General features: G+C 46.7%; 1 protein-coding gene across 1 annotated transcript in view; it reads left to right on the top strand.

Annotated features, from left to right (window-relative positions):
• Positions 1–26,156, top strand: part of CSMD2 (CUB and Sushi multiple domains 2) — a 473,825-nt gene that overhangs the window by 305,777 nt on the left and 141,892 nt on the right. The window contains 3 exon segments of the mRNA XM_032495868.1: positions 1,064–1,190; positions 22,874–22,889; positions 22,891–23,077. Coding sequence (XP_032351759.1) covers positions 1,064–1,190; positions 22,874–22,889; positions 22,891–23,077 — 330 coding nt within the window.

Below are 26,156 nucleotides of genomic sequence, written 5' to 3'. Positions count from 1 at the left end.
CCTTGCTTCTGTAACTTAGCATAATGTTTTCAACATCATGTTCATCCGTATTGTATCATATGTCAGTACTTCATTCTTTTTATGATCAAATAATATTCCACCGTATGCATGTACCACATTTGTTAACTCATCCATCAGTTGATGGACATTTGGATTTTTTCCCCCTTTTTTGGATATTATGAATAATGCTGCTGTGGTCAGCAGTGTATAAGTTTTCATCTGAATGTACGTTTTCATTTCTCTTGAGTATATATCCAAAAGCAGAATTGCTGAGGTCATATGGTAACTATGTTTAATTAACATTTTAAGGAACTCTATAGGAAACTGTTTTCCAAAGCAACTGTATCATTTCATATTCCCACCAGCAATGCCTGAGGGTTCCAGTTTCTCAGCAACCTCACCTACACGAGTGTCTTTTTTAATTATGATTATTAAAGTATGGTTAGTTACAATGTGTCAGTTTCTGGTGTACAGCATAATGTTTCAGTCATACATATACATACATATATTTGTCTTCATATTTTTTCATAAAAGTTTACTATAAGATATTGAATATAGTTTTCTGTGCTATACAGAAGAAATTTGGTTTTTATCTATTTTTATATATAGTAGTTAATATTTGCAAATCTTGAACTCCCAATTTATCCGTTCCCACCACCTTTCCCCTGGTAATCATAAGATTGTTAATGTCTTTTTTATTGTAGCATCCCAGTGGGTGTGATGTGGTACCTCCTTGTGGTTTTATTCTGCATTTCCCTAATGTCTTACGATGTTAAACATCTTTCCATGTGCTTATTGACCATTTGTATACTTTCTTTGCAGAAATGTCTATTCAGAGCCTTTGCCTGTTTCTCAGTTGAGCTGTTTGTCTTTTCACTGATGAGTTGTAGGGGATTTTTGTAGATCCAGGGTACACGTCTCATCCGGAAGACTTTCCATATGCTGCACTCAGTCACCTGGAAAGAACGAGAGGGACTCGGGCACACAGGCAGGAGCGGCCACTGAGCTGTTGCTGTCAGCACAGGTCACCCCATGAAGCTCACTCTTTTGGGATTTCTTTCAGCTGAGTGTGGAGGGACAGTGAAAGGAGAGGTGTCGGGGCAGGTGCTGTCACCCGGGTATCCAGCTCCCTATGAACACAACCTCAACTGCATCTGGACCATCGAGGCCGATGCCGGCTGCACCATTGGGTAAGTGTCAAGGGTGGCACAGGAACCACGGCCTGCTGTCCTGGGGAGTCATCACCAGAGTCACCACCAGTCCACCCAGCCAGTGGCTGGCCATGCCCACCTCACCTGGAGGCCCTTGTGATCGACAGTGGTGGCTCTGACCCTAGGCTCAGGCTGGGGTCCATGGAAAATCTGAAAGGGCCAGCATCAGCATCACAAGGCTACCGTGCAAGTTCAGACGGTTCACTGGCCTCAATGGCACAGTTGCAGCACGGTGGCTGAGGGCAGAGGGAGCCCCAGTTAGAATCTCAGCCCTGCCACTTACTGTTAGTAGGACTTTGGGTGAATCTTTTATTCTCTCTGAGTCTCACTGGCTCCTTCTGTAACATGTGGGTTAGAACACTGGCCTCCCAGGATAAAGCACCTAAGTGAGACGTTGCATGTAATATACTCAGCACAGTCCTTGGAACACAGTAAACATCTCATCCTGGTTCTGTGGTTATTTCTCTGACAGGAGTAGGGGTCAGCTTGGAGCTGTGTGACCCCAGACGGCTTTCCTTTCTCCTCTGAGTTTCACAATAGCCCTATGAATACTCATGGCAAGCCCTAGTCATAAGTAGACGTTCTCATTACTCCTGTTTTCTAGATGAGAGAACCGAGATTCCAAGAGAATGCTCAGTGTGTCTAAGCTCGCCCAGGGAATCAGAAAGCTGGGGGGTGAAGCCAGGTCCTTCTGAACCTTCACACTAGATCACGCCACTGGCAAAGCTGGGTTCAGAGGTGCCGTGAGGAAAAAAGTAGGTTGGTGTGGCCGGATGGATGGAGGTGTGGAAGGAGGATTGAACCAGGCAATCAGAGAGGAAGCAGTCTGGCTGGGGTGGGGGATGCAGGTGGATAAGGAAGGCGAGACAGAGAGATTCACAGTGGGGCCTGGTTACAGAGGCTTCTCAATGCCAGTGAACAAGAGGGAGTCATGGTAGGTTCTTAAGAGGGTTATTTCCAGTGGAGATGATGCAGGAAAAACGGGTGTGGGGCAAGAGAAGGGCTGTGTCCCAGATCTCGGTGGAGTCCTTGGGACGTGCCCTGCCAAGTGTGGGTCCTTAGCTTCACACAGGAAAGAATTCAAGAGTGAGCCACACTTGAGTAAAGATAGATTTATTTAGAGAGATACAAGCTGCATAGAGTGTAAGTCAAGAGAAAGGCCATGAGGTGTGGGGGTTGGAAGCTCAGGTTAGAGTAAAAGTAGTTACACACTCTGAAGACGAAGAGGAGGGAGTGAGAGGTGGCCACAAGGCGAGGAGCTGTGGTGCCAGTTTTTATGGGCCTGGTAGCTTCATATGCTAACAAATGGGAGGACCATTCTAATTACCCTGGGGAAGGGACTGGGATTCCCACGAATTTGGCCGTTGCCCACTCTTTGACCTTTTATGGTTACCTTTGGAACCATCATGGCACCTGTGGGCATGTTATTTACCATGCTAATATATTACCATGGGCGTATAATGAAACTCAAGGTCTACTAGAAGTCAAATCTCCCACCATCTTGAGCTTCAGGGCCTACTGGTGGTTGAATCTTCTGCCATTCTGGTGTTAATTGCCGTGTTATTCCTTCAATGGCTCTGCCCTGCCCTGTTCCTTCCTTCCTATCTCGGAGAGAGCTCAGGGCAAGAAAACCAGTCAAGGGTCTGTTGCAATAATCCAGGAATGCAGTGTTGAGGCTTTAGAATAATGGGGAGTCAAGACAAGAGGCAGAGTGTGGCCAGGAGACACTCACTGCCTGGGAGAGTGCTCAGTTACGGGAACTGGCTGAATGGGTGTGTTGCTGCCGGAGATACAGCTGTTTGTACATTCACTGATGTACACGCATCCTTAGACTCGGTGCAATTAAAATTAAAGGAATGTATGAAGTGTTTGCCACTTGCAAGTTTTTGAGCTCAGCTCTGTGCAAAATGAGGTCAGCAGAGCTCTTAGGGATTTTGTGCTACTGGGACAAGTCAAATGCACAGAGTGATCCTACACACCACTGCTGGCGTCACACCTGATCAGCCTGCCCTCTAACTATAAACCTTGCCTGGCCCCCGTGCTCACGGAAGCTGAACATCTTATCCTGGTTTCAAGACCATTGGGACCTCAACTCACCTTGTTTCTCATAACTTTTCTTCAGTGACAAAGCTCAGTTGCTGGTGGCCCTGTACATGTACTCATGGCCTCGCTCTGTGCCTCAGTTTCCACTCTGCCCTCCCTGGAATTCCCGCCTACCTCCAAAGGCTTATGTCTTGAAGTCAAGTGCACATGTCAGCTCACCCAGGAAGTCTCCCGATCCGCTCTCTGGAGACTCCTCAGAGTCCTCTCTCCCCTTCTGGATTCCCGTTTCCATGGCCTGTGCTTCCTTTATGACGCTGACCACATTTCACCTCTATTTATGCTCCTACTTTACCTCCCCAACCAGAGCTGTAAATCTCTGCCTGATTTATCTTTGCAAGTCTCCCAGCTCTCATCTCAGTGCCCCCGGCACCTGGCAGAAACATAACACGTGTCGAATGTTGAATGAATGAATGACACAAGCAGGACCCAGGTATAAAGCTGGTTATATCACTAGCAGATCCATGAGGGTCCTTCGGTAAATATTAAATGAACAATGAGGGCATCATAAGCGTCATGATGCCTTTACTTTAGTGTCTACATATGCAAATCAGGAGGTTTTCCCACGTTTCTGGCGCATCCCTCATTCATTCATTCATTCATTCGTTCCTCCATGTAACTGCTGTCTGTTTCATACACGGCAGTGCCTCTGGGAGGTGCTGGCATTGCATAGATGAATGAGACCATGTTGTTGCTGGCAAAGAGGAGAAGCATGTGTACACACAGAGAGAGGTGATGGAAGGAGGTGAGGGATTGGACGGCAGGAAGGAAACTAGAGAAGCTACCCTGGAAATGGTGACACTAGAGTAAGTCCTGTAGGATGGAAAGGAGATTGCCAGGTAGCCAAGGAGGAAGGTTGGCAGGACAGAAGAGGCAGAAGAGGGAAGGCAGGGTGGGCAGGTTCAAGAAGCTGGAAATGGGTCCACGTGGCTGGAGCATCACCTGCGGCTTGGTAGAGGGAGGGGCAGCGGTGGGGGATGAAGCTGGTGGAGCAGGCTGTGTGTGGAGGACCGTGGGGGCTGTGACGCTCGGTATGGCCCTCTCCAGGCAGCCTCATGGGGAAGAGGCAGCTGGGGTCTGGGAGCCCAGGGAGGAGGAGGCTGTCTCCAGAGCATCACCAGGGTGAGGAGGTCTGAACCCAGCCAGTGGCGGTGGGGATGGGGAGGAAGGATAAGCTCCGGAGACATTTAATCGGTCACACCAGCTGGGCTCTCTCCTCCGTAAATATGGACGCTGAGGTTCCATCTGCTTCCCCAGTTTCTGTTGTGTAACATACAAAACGTAAAATAGAAAAGTGGAAAGAACAGAAGGCCACGCACCTGTAGACCTACCCCCAGGTCTTCTAGTTCACAGCTGCTGTAAACATTGGCCATATTTGCTTTCTCTCTTTTTTCTTTTCTTTTTTGCTGAATCACGTGAAAGTAATTGTAGACATCTCGATACTTCTTTCCGAAGTATTTCAGCATGCATCCTCTCCCTGTCGTAGTAACCTTAGCAGACCCAAGACCTGTGACATTAATCCCCAGGGTTAAGGGTTAGGACAAGCACTGGAGGAGCCACTGACGGGGTGAGCACAAGGAGTCAGTGACGGGATTCTGGGAGGAAGTACTCTCATCACTTCCAGGAATGACAGGTGTGGGGTGGGCTGGAGAGGAGACCAGAGGTCCCTTCCTAGCCCTCAGGAAGAGAGGATCAAGACAAACAGAGGAAATATACCCTCCAGAGTGACATGTCAAGACCTACAAGGGGGCCTGCTGGGTGTGTGTGAGGACCCTGAGATGGAGAATGGTGGGGAGAGGCTGAACGTCACTTCAGTCCTCCATCTGAAGGCTTCTTGGAGCCACACGACCTCAAAGGAGTTAACCCCAAATGAGCAAAGCAGGGCTTCCCCGCTGCACTGACAGCAGCCGAAAGATGGGGACGGAGTGACGGGACACTCTCCCCTCCTCCTCCGGCCCCTCCACCCAAGCCTGCCTTCCCAACAGCATCTGTAGTGACCACACGTGCATCTGTACCCTCGCCTCCTCTCTCTCCCTCACCACCCCCGACACCCCACCACCCCTGGAACAACCGGCAGCCAAGTTAAGGGACTTCCTAATCAGACTTCCTATATTCAGAGTAAGACTTCATTATTATTTAAGTGAGAATGTCTTCATGGACTTTTTCTATATAAAAAAAAGAGATACTCATTTTTTAAAATTCACAATGCAAACAATAAAGAAGTTTATAAAGGAGAAATCCAACGTGCCCAGCATCGTACTCTGTTCCCCTCCGACACCCATCAGATAGCCATTGACCTCCATCTGTTCTACTTACTCTTTGAGATACTGTAGATATTTTGTACACCCACCTGAAAGCGGATGCAATAATTGTGTTTTCTCAAACAAGAGCACCTCTTAGTGTGGCTCAATAACGTGCTTTCTGTTTTACCATTTAATCATATATCATCATCTGATTATGTCAATATGTATAGATCGGCCGCATCCTGGTTGATGGTTTACGAGGAATTCTGTTGTCTGTCCAACCATAACTTATTTAACTACTCCCCTCTTGGTAAAGTGACTATTTTCAGGTTCTCGCTTCAGTGAACATCCTTATATATGAATCTTTAAACAGTTGTCCAATTATTTCTTTAGGATCTATTTTTAGGAGACAAATTTTGATATATGACCTCAGATTTCCCTCTAGCTATTACAGCAATTTACACATCTGCCAAAAGCCAGCTCCCCGACATTGCATCACTAGATGTTGTCAATTCTGTCAGTGTTTACCAGTTTGATGGACAAAATTATATTTAATTGTCTTTGCTACTTCAAGTTCTTTGTGTATTTTTCTTTGGGGGAGTTTATTTTTTTCATATAGACTGTTCAGCTGGGTTCATTTCTAAATTGTCTATAATTTTAGTTTTGATTTCTTTTAACCTTGAGTATTTAAGAATGTTTTAAAAGTTACTGAAGTTGTTATATATTTTGTATCACCTCTTTTATTAATTCGATTTTTACTGCATTGTGCTCTTGTCACTTTTTGAATTTTCTCTTATTTATATTCCATGTATATTTGAAGAAATTGAAGAGTACAGGGTTTTATACATTCCTTCTACATCAAACTTCTTATGCTGTCTTTCGAGCGAAATATATGATGCTTTTTTTTATGGCTCTCTTTTATCTTTAATTCTTCCTGTTGTTAGCTGATTTGATTTAATTGGCTTTGTTTCTCCAATAGGGATTTGAAAGATCTGTATCCTATTTTCATTCTGCCAGTGATCTTGTGTTTTCATTAATTCTGTTTTCAACAGTATTTAGCCTGTTATTTCTCCCTCTTTATTTTGAAAATCTTGTTTTCATTTTCTGTTTTATTTCAAGAAAACTGCGTTTTCTGCTTGCAGATTGCTCTTGACAGCCTACTTTTGTTTTTATCAATGTATTATCATCTTGCATCTCTCTGAGAACACCACTTCTGTTTTGTTTACAATGGCTCCTGTTTTTCCCTGCATCGACAGCATTCTGCAGTTGGGCCATTTGGTCTGATTATTCAGCTGGATTCCTATAAAGAGCTAATTATCTTTATGTCCCAGTTGTCGGACTGATTGTCATTCATTCAGTATCAAGTTGCAGCTGAGAGCTGGACTCTGACACCACACTAGCAACCACTCTTACTAGCTGTGTAGCGTGGGAAGGTCTCCAGGCGGGCACCGGGCACCTCAGCTCTCTTATCTGCAACGTGGGGATTAGAAATAGTACCTGCCACCTCAGGTTGCTCTGAGGATTAAGTGCAATAACATATCTAAACACCCAGAACCGTGCCGAAGACGTAATTCCCAAATGTGGAGAACCCCCTCCATGAGCTGGTAGGTGGCTGTTCCTTTGACTCAGGAGAGCCTCCCTAAGCACAGCAGGTTGTAAGTCACCCCTTAGAGACACTGATGGTGGGTGCCGTGCTGTTGGTGGGAGCAGGTGTGAAGCACCTGGATGTGTCAGATGGGAGGGGCCATGGGACAGACCACAGGCCAGTCCATGAGACTGTCCCCAGGGGCCCAGGCAGGAGAAGACTTGTAGGTGCCTCTCCCCACCCCACCCCAGCCTCGACCCAGCACTGGAGGTGACCAGAGGGGTCTGTGGTCCCCTCACCCCAGCAAGCACCCCAGGAGTGCCCAGGAGGGGCAGTGGGTGGCTGCAGGGATTAGTGTCCAGGCTGACCCCGGGGGGGCCCTGCCTGGTCATGCATGACCAGAGTGGGCTGGCAGCCAGACCCTGCCCTTGAACTCGGAGGGCATCTCCAGCGCTTGGCAAGCGTTTCTCCCAGAGTGCCAGCAGTGGGACAGGCTGGCTGATGAGCTCCATCCAGGCCCGGCAGCTAACAGCAGGAGAGCAGACCAGTGACCTGTACCCTTCACGTCACCCCTCACTGTGTCAGTCACAGTGGGGTGGGACCTCTTCTCAGTTTCCAGTGTTGGGCCCCAAGCTTTCCTTTTTATCATCAGTGGACCAGCTTAGATGAAAACTGGAGAAGAGAGGGAGGCAAAGCCTTGTGCTCCTGGTCCTCTCATCTACTTAACATTTTTCAAATCTCTACAGAATACCAGGTTCTGGACCAGTTATTATTGTCCCCATTTTATAGGTGAGACCATTGAGGCCCCGAAAGGATGAATGTCTCACCCTTACCCAGTGATATGAGCTTCAAATCCATTCTGTTTGGCTTCAGTCTAACATTCTGACTCTGGTTTGGTTCCATTTAACAAAACATGCACTGAACACCTTCTCTGTGCATAAGACTGTGTGATGCTGTGCAGTCCTTGTCTTCCAGAGGCTCACGTTCTAGTGGGAAATAGAGAGACAAACAGGGACCTCCAAGGCAAGGCAGATGCTGTAAGTAATTGCAAGCCAAGGTCAGCAATGGAGAGGAGGAAGAGAAGCTGCGCCTGGAGGCGTAGAGGCAGACATTCCAGCTGAGGGGAAGGAGAGTGAAGGCATGAACACAGGGGAAAATCTCAGTTCTGTACACGAAGGAGGAGGCAGCCCTCATGTGACGTGGCTGGATGTGGGGTGACAGGCATGCATGGGTAAAGAGGGGTCTCTGCAGGACCCCGAAGGCCAAGACGAAAACTCTGAATGGATTTCTCAATATAAATGGGAGCCATCGGAATATTTTGAATACAGTAAGGACATTCAGTTCAACTTAAAAACTTGGAGCATTTATTCAGTGCCGGGCATTCTGCCAGGCACTCAGGGTATAAATATAAACAAGAAACAGTCTTTTCCCTTGAAGGTCTCGGTCTTATAGATAGAAATTTTATCCAAGTGGGAATGGAAATAGAAAAATGGGCCAGAGCTGGCTTCAGCAGATGGAAGTTCACTTTTCTCCTGGAAAAAAAGATCTGAAGGTCCTATCCAGACCTGGTGCAGCTGCTCAGGATGGCATCACTTTTCTTCTTGTTCTGCCATCTTTAGGCTTTCGTCCTCTTAGTCACCTAGTCGACTGCTGCAGCTCCAGGCATTGCGTCTGTGTTCCAGTCTAACATAAGAGGTAAGAGGAAAGGCAACAGAGTTTTTTCCCAGTGAGGGTTTACATATTTATTGGCGAAGAATCACCATCCTGACAGACATCTTCCTACATTCCACTAGTCTGAACTTGCTATGCCTGGCTGAGGGAAAGTAAAAAATCAATTTTGTTTTGCTTTTACAATTTCAATAGTGGAGACAGATGAGAGGTTTGGAAATGGAGTACAGATAAGCCCACCTATAGTGCCTGCTTAGATGCTTGTATAACGAAATAAATGCTATCGTAGGGGTATGTACAAAACACAATAGAAGGCATGCACAAGGCCAGTTCATAATTCCAGGTGGCAGCTGGGGACAGCGTGTTACAGAGAGGAAGCTGCTGCTCTCGCTACGCTTTACAGAACACTGATAGTTCACCATGAGGACTGGAGGTGCAGACCTTCCAGGCATGTGGAAGGCAGGACGGGGTGGGTGTGCACAGCTCTACTGAAGGAGCTCACTGTCTGGTGTGTCCTGACGGTATCTCCACTGCAGGAGGTTCAGTGGTGGCAATGCAGTGGGTACATCGACTGGGAAACCAGGGAGGAATCTGTTTAGTATAACCGTCTGATGGGACCTGGTTACATTCAGAAGACTTGAGCTTTGCTTCTTGAGCGCACGTTAGGTTGGAGTTGAGAGCTCTCTGTAGCTGGCTGGAAGGGAGGGAAGAGGAGGAGGGAGAAGATACCGTCCTTTACGGGTATGCTTACGATAAAGAGATCTGGGGCACTTGGAGGATGGAGAACTTATTGTTCCTGGAACCTATGATTTCTGCTCCTACTGTCCATTTAGTCATAAAGCTCGTATTTGGTTAACAGTCCCAGTTTGTTGATGTTTAACTGCAGAGATGCTTCTTAATGATTAATGCAGAGGGCAACCTGGAAACTCCATTCTTGGCTGTTGGTTACAAAGCAGTAGGATTACTGAGAGAGGGGGCCATGGTTTTGATTAACCAGAACCCCTGCCCAGTGGAGCTTGTCTTCCTGGGAGGATGCTGGACTAGACAGAACATCTGGCTGTGCCTGAGAGCCCAGATTCCCCCACTGCAGTTTCATATCAGTCACAAGGCAACAATCCCCTGCTGCGGTCAGCGTCACTTCCCTTTAGCCAGCAAGTGGGCAGCTGGCCCAGAAGAGGCAGAAGGCACCAGAAGTAAAGCTTCTGTTCACAGCTCTTGCCAGGAATCGTGGCTGCAGGTTTAGCAGCTTCCAGAAGGTTTATTTTCATGCAGTGACAGTAAGTCAAACCTTAAACGGAGAAGGTCCGTGTACTCACACTGCAAGAGCTGACCTCCTGAAAGAACTGAACAGATAAGTACAAACATGATGCGGTATTGCTTTGTCAGATTTAAGGTTTCAAAAAATCAGGGAATAAGCCAAAAGAGCATGCAAGTTTTTGAAGGAGAGGTTGTAGATAACCTGGTAGGTATAAGTGTAGCTTGAAGAGTGGTGGTGTTCTGTGGCAATTTGGCTTTTCATAGATTACCTCCAGAAAAAGAAGCGCAAACTACTTCAAATTATCCAAGAATAATAATCCAGCTGAGCTACACTGGCTAGTTGGCCAGAAGACATCAACTTGACTGCCAGTTTACAATCCCAGAAATGCTTTCCAATATCTTTTAGCAAAAGAATAAACAGTGTAACCAAAGGAATACAGACCTTGTTTGCTGGCCACATTGGGCCAATATAGCTCTCTCCCTTTCAAAAGGTAAGTAAACAGGAGGAGGGTATAGCTCAGCACTAAAGCTCATGCTTAGCATGCACAAGGTCCTGGGTGCAATCCCCAGTACCTCCCCTTAAAAAGTAATAATAATAATAAATATGTAAATAAAGCTAATTACTTCCCTCTCCTCCTTGCCAAAAAAACACAAGATAAGTAAACAAGCAAAAACTGAATTAAATTAAAAACTTGTAATGCCACTTAAAACATACCATTCTTTAAAAAGAGAACCATTTCCCTAAAGAAATAGAAACATATTTCCTGAAAAGACATTACTCTAGGAGGCAGAAGAGATTTTAAATGGGTAAGTAGGTAATACTCCCAAGATAGATGGCACAAGGGAAGAGCCTCTACTGTTACACGCAGAGCTTGTGCTGACCAACCTGTGGGCAGGGAGGGAGCTGTAAGGAGCCACGTGCCTGGTGCCTACAGGTTAAACTTCCACACTGCAAGAAAAAGTCGCTCAAATTAGGTAAAGAAAAAAATGCTGCTAAACAGAAGAACTATAAAATATTAAAAATAAAAGTTCGAGACAAAGGGATAGCATGAGATAAAAACATGGGTCACAATATTGCTTTTCTAAATAAAGGTAAAATTCAGGGTAGTGTATATATATTCATATATAATATACGTAGTCGTTAATTGAAATATATATAATATAACATATATAAAGGGACAGAGGGAATTATTTCATGTGATAAAATGCTTAGTCCACAATAAGGCCAACAGTCATGAATCTTTACACACCCAATAATTTAACAAGAAAACATAAAGCAAAATCTGTCAAGGAGCAATTGACAGTCGTAGGAGACTTGAACACATCTCCCTTAGTGAAGTAAAGGAAATAAATCAATAGAACGAAACTGCAATTTGTTTTAGGTGGTTTTTACCATTTTTGATTTATACTGTGTATCAAGGCTCAGTGCTAGGTGCTTTATATGTGATTTCATTTTCAGTAATCCTCTTGGCAACACTGCTAGACAGATGATGTTACTGACATTTTACAGAGGGATAAACTGAGGCTCGGCAGGGCCACTCAATTAGTTACCAAGATCTAGGATTTGAACCCAAGTCTTTGACCCCGTGGCCACTTTGTTAGATAACCTTTTCAGGAGGCAGAGCTTCATGTCATGGAAAACACTTCTTCCAAGAAAGATAAAGACACATCTGCCCCTCACAGAGTCCCTGACACCCCCAGGGCAGGTTCTGGCTAACGACAGGCTGTCACAGAGCCTTCCTGAACAGGGTGATGATGCCAAGAAGGTCACTGGTCCAAGGTTACTCAGCAAGGAAGACTGAAAGCCAAGGCAGTAGCTTAAGCGCTGCGTTTCCGCGCTGCCTTGACCTCCCAGAACACCCGACACCGCAGCTTCTTCTGGGACCTAAGCCCAAGTTTATTCTTTCACTTAAGAAAATAACAAAAGCCTTTTTTTCCTGTTGAATACCAGCTGATGCCAGGAAAGGAGAGCTCCTAATTTTGCTCTAGACACCAATGCTTGCTTTGGGCTTTGGTCCGTCTTCTCAGTGTTTGCTCTTTGGATAGCACGATGCTTTAATTATTATTGTCTGCTATTATAATCACGGTTTAATTGTTGGGTTGCAGCGCTGTGGCTCAGAGGGGGGCATTTTGTAAAACAAGTATTATTTTCTTACTGTCATTTGCAATGTCACTGAGGATAATTTAAGCTGCATTCTCATTTGGGGACAGGAGTGACTGCTGACCCCCATCCCCCTGCAGCAGCTGTTCGTTCACATGCCGTTTTCCCTTGATATAAAGATCTGCTGTTATGACTCTTACCGGTGCAGTGCAGCATCCGTTGTGTTCATGCTGTGGTGACAGTTGCTTGGAAGCCGCCGAGACCCTTTCATATTCCGGGGCCCAGTTAGAAGGCAAGTGAAATCAACATATAAAGATGCTATGAATTTTTTTCCTAGTTCTTGCACATCCACCTAATGTGTAATGCATACAGATAAACCATCTCTAAGGATGGAGGTGGGCAGTATCCAAGAAGTGCCCAACATGTTAAAGTTTCCTTCAGACTGAGAGAGTGGAAGACCATTATCCCAGAAGGGTTATGTGGACAGCACTTCAGAAGTGCAGCCTCCTGCGATGACAGTTTGATGCTCTCCTAGCTTTTAGATGGAGGTTCTGGTCATAAAGCTCTGCCGGTGCTTGAAGCTGAGTGTCATGAACCTTAGTGGAATCTTAAGGGTGTCTCAAGCCTCCCCTTCAGGGAGTCTTAGTGGTGGGCTGGTGGGCAGAGGTAAGGGAGTGAGCGCCATGTGGGGGCGCCCTCACCTGGGGACCCGCCCTTGGGACACTTTGCTGGAAGGTGGAAGTCCGTGGAAACACCACGACGTAAAGGTGTGCAGAGATCCCGGAACAGGGGCAACTCCACAATCCGGGGCTTCCTGCAGTTAGAAGGGGTGGCAGCCCCTCAAATGAAGACTCAGCCCCAGAGAAAGCAAGCAGTTTCCGGGCTGCCCCCAGGGGAACGGGAACAAGAACCAGAGACCAGTGGGGCTGGTTAGCTGAGCTGGCATACTTGTCGGTCATCGTCAACACCCAGGCTGTAGCCCAGGCAGACCGATACCAGACCTAGGGCACCGAGACCAGCCCAAGGCCCCTCCTTGCTGGGAAACTGGGCTCCCCCTTCTCTGCCCCAGCACCAGGAAAACTGCTCTCACCAGCATCCCAGGGGCCACGCCTGCCTTGCCTTCTTCCGCAGCCAAGACACCACTCCCCAGCCCTGAGACTCCGCCCTCTTGACTCCCTGGCTGCACCTTTTTCTGGTTTACCTTCTACCTCCTCCACTCCTCATTCTTAGCCTCCTTCGTGGGTTTCTTTTCCCCTGCTCCTCCTTAATGCCGTGGATCTCCAGGCTCCCTTCTCTGTGTGCTGCTCACATCGGGTGGGCTTGTCCAAACCCAGGGCTTCGGTCTCACCCTCCTGCACCCATGCTCTCGTCCTCCTGAAGAACCTGTAGCTTCCTAGGGGGCCAGTCTCTCCCTCCCATTTGTGTCTTTGCATGGCCTCTTTTCTCTGCCTGCCATTCCCCTTCCTTGTCACAGTCCTCACCACCCCCTTCATCTGGACACATTCTGTTCACCTCTCAAGACTCAGCTTAGTTGTTCCCTTCTCAAGGGACCTTGCCTCCCCCTTGGCCTGAGGCAGAAGCTTTCTCTGTGCATATCTGTACCACAGTACTCATCACAACACAATTAGGGGCAGAAATACACCATATTTCTATCTGTATCACTAGTGCCTGGAGTGCTATCTGCACCTAGTACCTACTGTCCATTGATTGCACGTGTGGATATTGGTCAGCGGACTTACAGGGCTGGACTTAGAGAGTGTGAGACCATGGCTGCAGCGTCCCCATGTCTCCTGCCTTTAGACCAGGTAGCTAGCTCCGGTCCAGGGTCTGTGCAGCCGGGTCCTGTCTCTTTGGTGGTGGTAGAACACCAAAGTCGTAGCTGTAAGATTCAAGGGGCTGGATGTGGGCAGTAAAGGGAGATGTCAGGACCTTCCTTAGCACATAGGATTTAAGCTGCCCATCGCCAAGTGGCACACACAGCAAGGACAGTGGGGGAGTTTGGCTGAACTATGGGCATTCCTGAACGCTAATGAGCCATTCACTCATTCATCAATCCAACCAAGCCGAGAGCTTAGCGTGGGTCAGGCTGGTGTGCGGTACCAAAGATATAGACACGAGGGACACACAAACACAACAGTTAAGGGACTCAGTAAGACAGGTGAATAATGGATGAGGCTGATACGCAGGAGCACATAGAGGGAGCACCTCAGCCGACTGGGCCCTGGGGAGGATATGGGGGAGCCCATGGAAAAGCTTCCCAGATGGAGGTGGGGAATCTACCAGTACGTGTTAGTCAGATGGTGCATTAGTTTACTAGGGCTGCTATAAGAAAATGAATGATTTAAAACAACAGAAATGTATTTTCTCATAGTTCTAGAGCCTAGAAGTCCAAAATCAAGGAGGGAGGAGGGCCATGCTCCTTCTGAAGACTCTAGGGAAGAATCTGTTTCATTTCCCAGCTTCTGGTAGTTGCCAGCAGTCTTTGGCCTTCCTTGGCTTGTGGACACATCACTCCAATCTCTGCCTCCCTCTTCACGTGGTCTTCTTACCTGTGCCCCTTCAGTGCCTCTGTATCCAAATCCCCCTCTCCTTTCTCTTCTGAAGACGTCAGACACTGGACTTAAGGCCCACCCTAATCCAGTGTGACCTCATCTTAACTTGATGACATCTACAAAGACTCGATTTCCAAATCAGTTACATTCACAGGGACCAGGGGTTAGGATTTGAACATATCTTTGTAGGGGAGACCATTCAACCCACAGCAGGTGGGATGAGGGCATAGGCAGGGGCTGGAAACATCCAGGCAGAGGGGAGTCCCCAAAGGCAGAGAAAGAAGGAAATGGGTGAAGGGGGAGAGGGAGGGGGAAGGCAACTGGGGCTGTTCATGGAGGGCTTGGAATGTCCCCTCGGAAGCCTGACTTTGTTCTGTCAGGAAAGAGTAATGACTGGTCTGATGTGAGGTTCAGAAAGGTGACCTGGCCCTGGTGGAGAAGGTGGACTGAGGGGATGGGAGGGGGTTTGGGTGCAGGAAGGCCAGCTGCACTCTGGGTGCCTCTGCACTGCTGCGCTTTCTCCTGTGATCGCCCTCCTCTCTCTCACTTTCCTCCTGCTTTGCTTTTCTTTCTCCAAACCTGCTTCAAAGACATCTCCTCCTTGAAGTTTTCCTCGCCTCTCTCAATTAGAAGAAGACGATGTAAAAGAAAGGCCTTTGGTCCCAGACAGACGTGATTTGAATACTGCCTCTGACCCTTCCGAGCTGTTTGACAACCGCTCCCCCACCGCCCCCAGCAAGTCACCCCAGTTAAGCCCTAGGGACTTCAGTTCCCACATGAGCAAGAAGGCGAAAATAGGCTGCAACTTGCAGGCTTGTTATGAGGCTGTTAGACAGTATACATACAGCACTTGGCACATAGATTCCCAGCGAATGATTACTTCTCTTCTTCCTCCGGTTATTTTGATAGCTCTTTATTTATCCCACGCTTTCAGCACCTCCTGCACACATTATTATGTTTTGTGCGTCTCTTTCAATAAGCAGCAGCAGCCTCCAGGGCAGAGACACAGCCTTCCAGGTTCCGGCAGCTCTCAGCATCGAGCGTGAGGCACCACACGCCTCAGCCCTCTTCCCCGGCCTGGGCTGTGTCTGTGGCCCAAAAATACGAGTGCACAAATGAGCGAGGCGTCACGATGAAGGATCACCCTTCCCCAGCACGGTGGAGCCGGGGCCTCAAACGGTCTGCAGTATTTCAAAAGCCTGAAGAAGACTGGCTGTTCACATGCAGGGGAACCTGCTCAGGCAAACCTCAGTGTCTGGGCCTAGAATTATCCATATCAAGTGAGAACCTCTAATTAGCATTTTTAAGACTTTGATTCCTATAGGGTGAAAAACATCTTCAAGAAGAGTCTTAGTACATGCGATCAGTTTGGCAAAGCAAGTCCTCGCTGGCTAGCATCAAGGATTTATGATAAAAGAGGTCATGTGCACTTGCTAGCTAATTCCCCTGCATCCGATCTTGCCCTTGCCAGGCTGCTTTCTTCTGGGCAGCCTGCGTGACCTTAAAATGAAAACGGGATCCTGTAAGGCCTTAGCTTAAAATCCTTCAGTGACGTCGGTTAGCCCATAGAATAAAATCCAAACTTTTCTCTGACCCCCAGGGCCCCACCTGACCTGGCCTCTGCCCACTTCTCTTGACCCAGTGACAGCCTCAGTGACCTTTCTGTTGCTCAAATGCCTCAGGCCTGTTCCCTTTCAGGGCCTTTGCTCGTGCTGCCCTTTATCCACAGAAAGCATCCTCCCACCTCTTGCCCTGCCCGGCTCTTCACAGGGCTGGCTCCCTTTTGAGTCCCTTCTCTTAAATGTCATCTCCTTAGAGAGGTCTTCCCCAGCCAGTCTGTCGAATGCAGTTTCTCCGTCTCAGCTCCCTGCTCTTTCCTTCACGGCATCTGCCACAGCTGCTAATCTTTGAATGGGGTTTTGTATGCGGGAGTATCACCCATCTCCAGAAACAAATGGAAAATGACACCCTGTCTGTCATCTTCTCCATTATCTCCCAGCACCCGGCGCATAGGAGGTGCGTACATGAACGAAGGCGGTAAGAGGTCCAGAACTTCAGCTCACATCCTTTCTGTTGCCAAGCTGTGTAGTTTCCGTGTGCAAAGGACCTCCAGCTCCCCTCTCTCACCTCCTCCTCCCACCTCTGTTGACCTCATCAATGCCAAGGCTTTGACTTTGTCCGATTATCAGATCAGTTAAGCTGAATGTAATGAGCTGGAACTTTTAATTCAGGTTCTTGAATATCAGCCCTTTAACCTTGTGTATGACTCACATGTAAACTATTGATTACTGATGGGGTCTCTCCAAAGCACGCCTGGCTCTCTACCGCAGCCTCTTCCTTCTGGAGGTGCCAGTGGCATTGTCAGGCAAAAGAGAGGAAGCGCCCAAGTCTGAACTGGACAGTGATGATATAATGTGATTCTGTCTCGCTCTCTCACCAGCCCTTGCCCTCAAGCAGGTGCTTTAACCTCTCTGAACTTCAGTATTCTCATTTTTAAAAATGGGAATGATAATGATGCTACCTACAGAATTAAGATGCTTGTGAGGGCTAAATAGGATACTGTGAAATTGCCTTGTACACAGTGGTAGTTGCGTAAATATGTTTTCTTTCTATTTAGTCTCCATATTCTCTTTTCATACTTCCTATCAGACTGGTCCTCCTAGGATTTCATTTCTTCATTCATCAGGTCACTCACTCATTCATTCCATTCTTCACACGCAGGGACCTCAGTTGCTCTCTAACCAGAAGAGGATAAAACCCAAACTCCTCTAGCTGACACTGAGGCCCCTCTGTCAGTCCAGCTCTAGCCCCGTGACATCCTAACACCACCAGAACTCACGTGTGGGAGCTGCCTTTCTTCCCAGGCACTGGCTCCCGTCTCATGTTGTTAAATCCAAAGAAAACACCTTCCCGTTCACGCCACCCAAACTTCAAGTGTCATTTCCTCCTTCCTTCCCTGACGAGTCTGGCCCACGAGCACCTTCCTTCCCTGAGAGCACGGGCAGCAGCTCTGCACAGCTTACCACTTCCTCTGCCCCCGCGGTCACCTGCCGCTCTCACAGTGCATCAGGTCCCAGGGAGAAGGCAGAGAAGCAAGGGGGCAGATTAGCACGGCAGTGAGTACACTTGTTTGCTCTGCTTCCGGGGGAGCCCCTTCTCCCCTTTCCATCAAGTGGGGGGTTGAGTCTGCCAGTCTGTCCTCTGCTAAATCCCTTGCAGAGAAGCCCCGCTATTTTCACTGTCAGAAGCCCTTGGAGGGGACGCCTGCCAGAGGCACTGGAACACAACCACTGAGGAAACCACAGAGCTCTGGTACTGAGGAATCTCCAGCTGCATCTGTAAAAGCATCCACCTAGGAGATCCAAGAGCTTAACTGGAATCCTGCTAGAACTTAATTGGTGGCTTAAAAATAAATACACACACACACACACACACACACACACACACACACACACACACGTATATATATCCAACAATAAATATATAACTAGTAATTAAATCCCACCCACAATGGAGCTGAACACTAAAAAAATGAATCTCAGAAGTGTGCAAAGAAGAAAAACAAAACTTTCCCAAAGGACATAAACCAAGCCCTAAGTAAGCTGAGATATTTACACCGTTCCTGGCTGGGGAAAATAAGTAACATGAAGATACCATATTTGCCCAAATTAATCAATAGAGGTGTGTGATTCCAATCATAGAATCAGTAGGATTGGGAGAAATTTGATCATGCGAAGTTCACCTGAAGGGATGAATTTGGGAAACTGGCTATGAAATTTTGTGTAAAAAAAAACAAGAAGGGGAACTTGCCCCATCAGACTATCAAAATGTGAGACTGAGAACTGAGGCTGGGTAGCTGTGCTCTTGATACCACGAGACGAATCCAGTCTTGGCCAAGGAAGGAGCCCTGGAACGGAGGAGAGTCTAGACTCAGACCCACTGAGAGAGAGCATGGTTTATTCCATCCCAGGTGTTTTCATTCAGGTACTCAGGGGCATCCCAGGCAGTGGAGCTTACAGTGAACAGGACCTGGCCCCACACTCATGAAAATTGTGTTCTGGCTGGACAGAAGTGTAGTAGGCAAATAAATTAAATAAGGATAGATGTAATAAAGGCAAAGGAGGAAGTAAACAGAGCATTTTGATAGTCAGAACATGGAAGAGGTTGCTTTAGGTAGGTAGGACAAACGAGGGACCATTTAGAAAAATCATGAACGTATAAACCTCAAAAAAATGAAGCTATACAAATTCTGCAGAAAATATTAAAGTTTTGCTTTTTCATCATTTTTGGAAGAAAATGGTTTGCCCAAGCATAACGTGACATCTCATATCCTTTAAGGAAAATATTAACCCATTTGATTACATAGAATGAGTATGTGTGTCTTTTCTAGACCACAAAAGACACAATAAACAAAATTTGAAGGAAAAAGAGACACCAGATGCTAGGAGAAAATACTAGCAACATATATATAAAAGAGGACTAAAAATACATAAAAGTAATGAAAATTATGTGTGAACAGAATTTAAAAAGACAAATAAGTCAGTTAAGACAGATAAAGGATGTGAAGATATACAAATGCCAGTAAATATATGCAAAGATATGCAACCTTATTAAATGATCTAAATTTAAAACACAAGTGAGATTCCATTTCAGTTTAGCAGATGGGTAAGTATTTTAATATAGAATATATTACCATTGTAATATCTGATGTTGGTAAGGTGAAATTTAGAGAGAAAAGTCATATGAATACTGTTCAGCGGGCATGTAGATTGATACAGTCAAGAGAGTAATTTAGCAGCTTTATCAAAAATTTAAGATATATACCCATCCCCTCAAGAATTATTCCTATAAGTCAACTGAAATACTAATAGGAACATGAAACACTGCATAAAGATGGGAGTGTCCCTTTCGGTCCTATGTGAAATATAGCAATGTATGTTTCTCTAGGGAAAAAATGAAGTAGATGGATGTGTCCATAATACAGTATTAAGTGAAGAAAGTTACATGAAACTATGTAAAATATACTCCCACGGTGGGGTGGGGGGCGGGAATGTATGTGTGCACACTGAAAAAAAATCTGGAAAGCTGTGCAGCAAACCTAGTATCAAGTGGAAAGTTCTAGAGAACAGATTGGTTTGTGTGCCAGAGACTTTTTAAAAATTCAGGGCATCTGTATGTTGTTTGCCTTTTTCTGCCTGAAGCCTGCCTTATTTTTATAATTTTAGAAAATATTTTTGAAAGGAGTAGTGATAAATGGGTTGGACCCTGGCACGGAAGCACGACATCAGTGGGAAAACGGGTGAAATCCAAATCGCGTCGCGAGTTGAGTTCATAGTAACGTCTCGATGTTGGTTTCCAAGTCGTGACAAATGTACCAGGGAAACATAAGATGCTAACGGTCGCAGAAGTGGTGGGTGGGCCTGTGAGAATTCTCTGTATTATCTTTGCAACTTTTCTGTAAGTCTAAAATTATTCCAAGATAAAAAATTGATTAGGGGAGAGAGAGCCAGGGAGACAGGCTGGTATCCAAGTTCTGCTCTGGGAAACCGAGATGTAGCCTCACCCTTGCCCTCACCACAGCTTGGTCAGCTTCCCAGAGATCCCACTGCAACCCCTGACCTTTACTCCCCCAACCCAACACACCTTTCTTAAATGTTTTTTTAAATGGGGGAGGGGAAGTAATTTTAGGTTTGTTTGTTTGTTATAAATAGAGGTACTGGGAATTGGACCCAGGACCTTGTGCATGCTAGGTATGCACTCTACCACTGAGCTCTACCCTCCCCTCCACACACCTTTTTTAAGACTTAGATTTTTAGAGCAGATTTAGGTTCACAGCAAAACTGAGAAGAAGGTGCAGAGATTTCCCACTTACCCCCTGTCCCCACATATGCACAGCCTCCCCCGTTACCAGCACCCCCCTACACACTAGAGTGGTACATTTGTTTATAATTGGTGAACCTACATTGACACCTCATTATCACCCAAAGTCCATAGTTTACATCAGGGTTCACTCTTGGTGCCCATATTTTAAAAGTTTAAACAAATGTGCAATGACATGTATCCACCATTATAGTATCATTAGAGTCTTTCCATTGCCCTAAAAATCCTTTGTGCTCCAGCAACTCATCCCCTCTCCCTGACCTAGCCTCTGGCAATCACTGACCTTTTTACTATTCCCATAGTTTTGTCAGAATGTTACATACTTGGAATCAGACAGTATGTAGCCTTTGCAGAATGGCTTCTTTCACTTCGTAATATGCACCGAAGATCCCTCCATGTCTTTTCATGGCTTAATGGCTCATTTCTTTTTAGCACTGAATAATATTCCATTGTCTGGATGTACCACTGTTTATTTATCCATTCACCTACTGAAGGACATCTTGGTTACTTCCAAGTTTCAGCAATTATGAATAAAGCAATTATAAATATCTGTGTGCAGGGTTTTGTGTGGAAATAAATTTTCATCTACTTTGGGTAAATACCAAGGAGCACAATTTCTGAGCCATAAAGTAGGAGTCCATTTAATTTTGGAGGAAACTGCCAAACTGTCTTCCCACGTGGCTGTACCATTTTGCATTCCCACCAGCAATGAATGAGAGTTCCTGTTGCTCCATACCCTCAGCAGCATTTGGTGCTGTCAGTGTTCTGGACTGTAGCCATTCTAATAGGTGTTTAGCGGTCTCCTGTTGCATTTTTCATTTGCATTTCCTTGATGACATATGATGTGGAACATCTTTCCATATGCTTATTTGCCATTTGCAGATCTTCTCTGGTGAGATAACTGCTAAGGTGTTATTTCTTATTGTTGAATTTTAAAAATTCTTTTTATACAGTTGGCCTTCCATATCTGCAGGTTTTGCATCCAAAAAGTCAACCGACCACAGGTTGAAAATATTCAGGGAAAAAAATCCAGAAAGTACCAAAAAGCGAAATTTGAATTTGCCATGCACAGGCAACTATTTACATAGCATTTACATTGTATTGTAAGTACACTAAAGTATACAGAAAGATGTGTGTCGTTTCTTTGCAAATACTATGCCATTTTATATAAGGAACTTGACAGTCCATGGATTTTGGTATCCATGGGGGTCCTGGAACCAATCCCTCATGGATACCAAGGGTCAACTATATTTTCCGTAACGGTCCTTTAATAGATGTGTGTTCTGCTAATATCTTCTCTCAGTCTATGGTTCATCAGCTCATTCTCCTGAACAGCAATTTTTAATTTTAATGAAGTTGTAGCTTATCACCTGTTTTCTTCATGGATCTTGCCTTTGGTGTTGTATCTCATAAGTTATCACCACACTCAGAGTCATCTAAGTTCTCTCCTATGTTATCTCCTAGGAGTTTTACAGTTTTGCATTTACATTTCAGGTCTGTGATCCATTTGGCATTAATTTTTGTGAAGGGTGCAAAGACTGTCTAGTTTTATTTTTTTGCATGTGGATGTTTCACCATTTGTTGAAAAGATCATCTTTGCTCTGTTGCCTCTGTTCCTTTGTCAAAGATCAGTTGACTCTATTTATTATATAGATCCACTTCTGGACTCTCTGCTCTATTCCGCTGATCAATTTGTCTTTTATATGACCGATACCAGATGGTCTTGATGACTGTAGCTTTATTGTAAGGCTTGACATTGGGTAGTGTCATTCCTTCAACTTTGCTCTCCGTTAGTATTGTGGTGGCTACGCCAGGTCTTCTGCCTCTGCATATAAACTTTAGAATCAGTTTGTCAATATTCATGAAATAACTAGCTGAGTATTTGTTTTTTACCTATACCCTTTATCCACCCCAGACCCTACCCTATGTTCTCTGCATCCTCTCCCCATCTGGAACGATACGGATAAGGACCAAGGAGTGAGGTCTGGGGACTTCTGGATAGAGTTGAGGTGATGGGTGGGGTTTGACAGTGGCCACATGAAGGTCCTAATAATAGACAAGATGCACAACATCTACCCTCCCTCATCCTTGTCCCCTTTTCTAGCAGGCCTCCACGGGGAGGGGCAGACTGCATGGAAATCGTGAGGATGCTGCCAGACACTGCTTCCTCTCCCTTCCTGCAAGTCTTCCTAAGGTTTCTGACTTTCCCTGACCAGAAGCCCCCAGGAAGAAGGGGCTGAGCCCCGAGTGACCGCCTGCCTCTTCTCTCCATCCAGGCTCCACTTCCTGGTGTTTCGACACGGAGGAGGTCCACGACGTGCTGCGCATCTGGGACGGGCCCGTGGAGAGCGGGGTTCTGCTGAAGGAGCTCAGTGGCCCGGGTCTGCCCAAGGACCTGCACAGCACCTTCAACTCGGTCGTTCTGCAGTTCAGCACCGACTTCTTCACCAGCAAGCAGGGTTTTGCCATTCAGTTCTCAGGTCTGTGCCCGCCTGCCTTCTGCCGGCCCCCCTCCATTAGTCCTGCCACAACCTCCCTACCTCCTCCTCAAGTCCCTGCCTTCCTCCATCTCTCCACTCGTGTGAAGATACTGAATGAGCATCCACTGTGTGCCGGGCACGTGGGCTGTCTGTGCTGAGCTTACTCTGAGGGGGAAGACAGGCAGATTAGTAGACACTCACGAACAGATTGATAAGTATCTGGAGGGAGAAATGTGAACTAGGGTGGTCCCCTGGGAGCATCAAGGAAGATGTTCCAGGAAAGATGATGCCCCAGCTCAGACCTGAAGGATGGGTAGAAGTTATAGAAGAAAAGACAGTATTTCAAGGAGAAGGTAGTCAACTATGATGTGGATTTAGAGTTACCATGGAGTTGGACTTGGAGTATTCAGGGGTCCTTATTAGATGACAAAGAGGGAAAAGGGCATCCTGGCTGCAAAGAGCATGTGAACAGGGGCAGAGGCAGGAGGAGAAGAGGCTCTATAAGTGGAAGGTTGTCAGTTGCAGCTGAAATGTGGAGCGCGTGGTGGGAGGCAGGGGAGGTGGAAGTTGGCATTGGTCGGGAGCATAGTCATGGAAGAGCTGATCTGACATGTCACCCACTCTAGTTCTTCATTTAGTGCAGTTCTTAGGAAGGATTGGAAGCCAAATATGAGCAATCTAAATTCAATTAATTATGTACAGTGGTGGCCAATTGTGGAGGAGTGTGCCAAAGAGCTATCCCAAAATGGGCAGTGCTCAAACATCCAAGTCCCAATATTAGATAATTTCTCTGCTTGGTCCTGCCTTTCCCTGTGATGCATCATCTCATCTCCTCTGAAGTGCCTCTTCCATCACTCATCTCCCTGCACAGGTGACTCTGCCTCGGTCTACACTTAGGCTTATTATACAGCAGCTGTCTTCATTACTATCTCCTTCCTCCACTCTCTGTGTGTGCGTGTGCATGTGTGCGTGCGTGCGTGTGTGCGTGCGTGTGTGTGAATGGGGTTTCCATGGTGATCCCAGAGCAAGGCTGGACTGTGGCTTTGCCTTCACACTCTCACCCTGGTGGGTGTATCAGCCAAGGGAGGTTGGGGATATCTCGAGCACCAGTAAGGCTGTAATGTGGTTACAGATCCTACTTCTAGCTCTTTTATGCATCTGTCTTCCCCATGGAGATGAGCACTTAGCAGTGTGCAGGGCGGGTGAGGGTCTCCAGGATCATGTTCCTATATACTCATTAACTTGCCCACCTAACACTCGTGCAAGCTTCCAGCCTTGCAAGGAATAGCTCCTTGCAGGGTTCATTGGCGGTCTTCTTACATGAAATTCAGGCTCGCACTAACCCATGAAGAGAGTCCCTGGGGACCACTGAGTAAAACTGAGCTCACCTAAGATTAGGGTCCCACCGTAGGGCCACAATAGAGTCATTTTAGATAAGCACTTCCCAACACCATTCCCCAGGCGTTCCACGGACAGGTAATCGGTACTGCAGGAAAGAGGCCACGTGATCAAGTGATGTTGGGAAGGTGCTTAGACTGCGGCAGATCTAAAGAGGTTATCTGTGATTTGGAACCTCTGAGAACATTTGTTCTGCTAATGCAGATAAATTCAGAAGGTGTCTGGTAGGTCACAATTCTCAAAACGTATTTCACCATGGATGGCTTTTTCCTTGGCCATCTCAAGAGACTGGCATTTCATGGAAGAAACTTGGGAGATTCCTGGGATGAGCAGTAGAAGGATCTCCCTGCAGTGAGGACAGTAGGATGCTAGAGAGACAGCCCGTCCACTCCCTGGGGAGAGGGGAATTGTGGACAATTAAGCCAGATGTGTGTTTTCTCTGACTGTGCCCAAACAGATGGGTAAGGCTCTAAAAAAGAAAAGAAAGAAAAAAAAAAAAAGCCCTTAGTTCACTGGCACATTCCCCCGTGGATCTGCATTGTCTGACCTCCGGTGTGTCCTCAGTGTTGCCGCATGGGACAGAGTCCCCTGACGCTCTCACGCGCCTGTCTTCGCCCAGCAGCGTGGGCTGCTTTCACATGCATCACCCAGCTCGTAGAAGTCCTATTCCTCCTTCAAGGTTCATCTCAGATGCCACTTCATCTTAAGCTCCCCATTCAGAATAAATTGCTGTCGCCCGTGTCACCCCCAGCACTTTATTTCTTCGGCACGTTGCCAATCCCGAGCACTCTGCCTTGTCTGGGAGCTGGCCACTGCCTTGCCGTCCCACAGAAAGCTCCTAGAGGGTGGGGGCCACCTCGTGCCCATCCCACCTGTCCACAGCGAGTGCATGCAGCAGGAGCTCACTCACCACTTACTGGACAGTTGGGCACACGAAGACTGTGAACAGACAAATGGATGGTTCTCTCTAACACAAGGGTTTCTTTGGGCAGGTCACCCTGAGCATTGCTTAGGTCCACGGAGAGGGGAGTGGGCAAAACTACTAAGCTCCAGGAAGGCCATGCCAACCTGGCCCGGCGTGCTGGTGTAACCGGGGCTGGGGAAAGGTCACCTGCTCTGTTGCTGTCATCGGTTAGCAAATACCAGGACTACTCTAGGGAGGCGAGAACGGCTCACGCCGTGCTAACTTTATGGTGTGTGTTTGACAGGGGATTGAACAGAAATGCCAGGGATGATTAGTGCGGGCTTGGCTTCCTTGAGTAAACATGACTGTGTAACATCTAACATCCTGTCTGTACCACGTGGCTCAGCCTCTCCCTGGAGGCTTTGCCAAGCAGCTCAAATTCAGGAGCATTAATGGGAGAAAGTGAGCAGGAAAAAAGATGGGAGGGCCCACCGAAGGAAAGGAGAGATAATCGCTGCCCTCTATGGAGCCAGCCCCACCCTAAATGCTGGACATTATTCCTTATAATTTTTACAAAAACCGTAATGTATGGGCATCATTATTTCTCTGTGTTGCAGATGTGGGCTCTGAGGCCCAGAGAGGTTTCTTGTATAAGGTCATCTAGTTGATAAGTAACAGAACCTATTTCAAAACCCCTGTGTCTGATTCCCAAATGTCTGATTCCCAAACCTAGGCTCTTCATCATTGCACTCCACTGCTTCCCATGGAAATAATCTT

Source organism: Camelus ferus, chromosome 13, assembly GCF_009834535.1.
Source record: "Camelus ferus isolate YT-003-E chromosome 13, BCGSAC_Cfer_1.0, whole genome shotgun sequence".
In the NCBI taxonomy this organism is placed as follows: Eukaryota; Metazoa; Chordata; class Mammalia; order Artiodactyla; family Camelidae; genus Camelus; species Camelus ferus.
The sequence above is the reverse complement of the archived record's forward strand: the minus strand, read 5'-3'. Positions and strand labels throughout refer to the sequence as shown.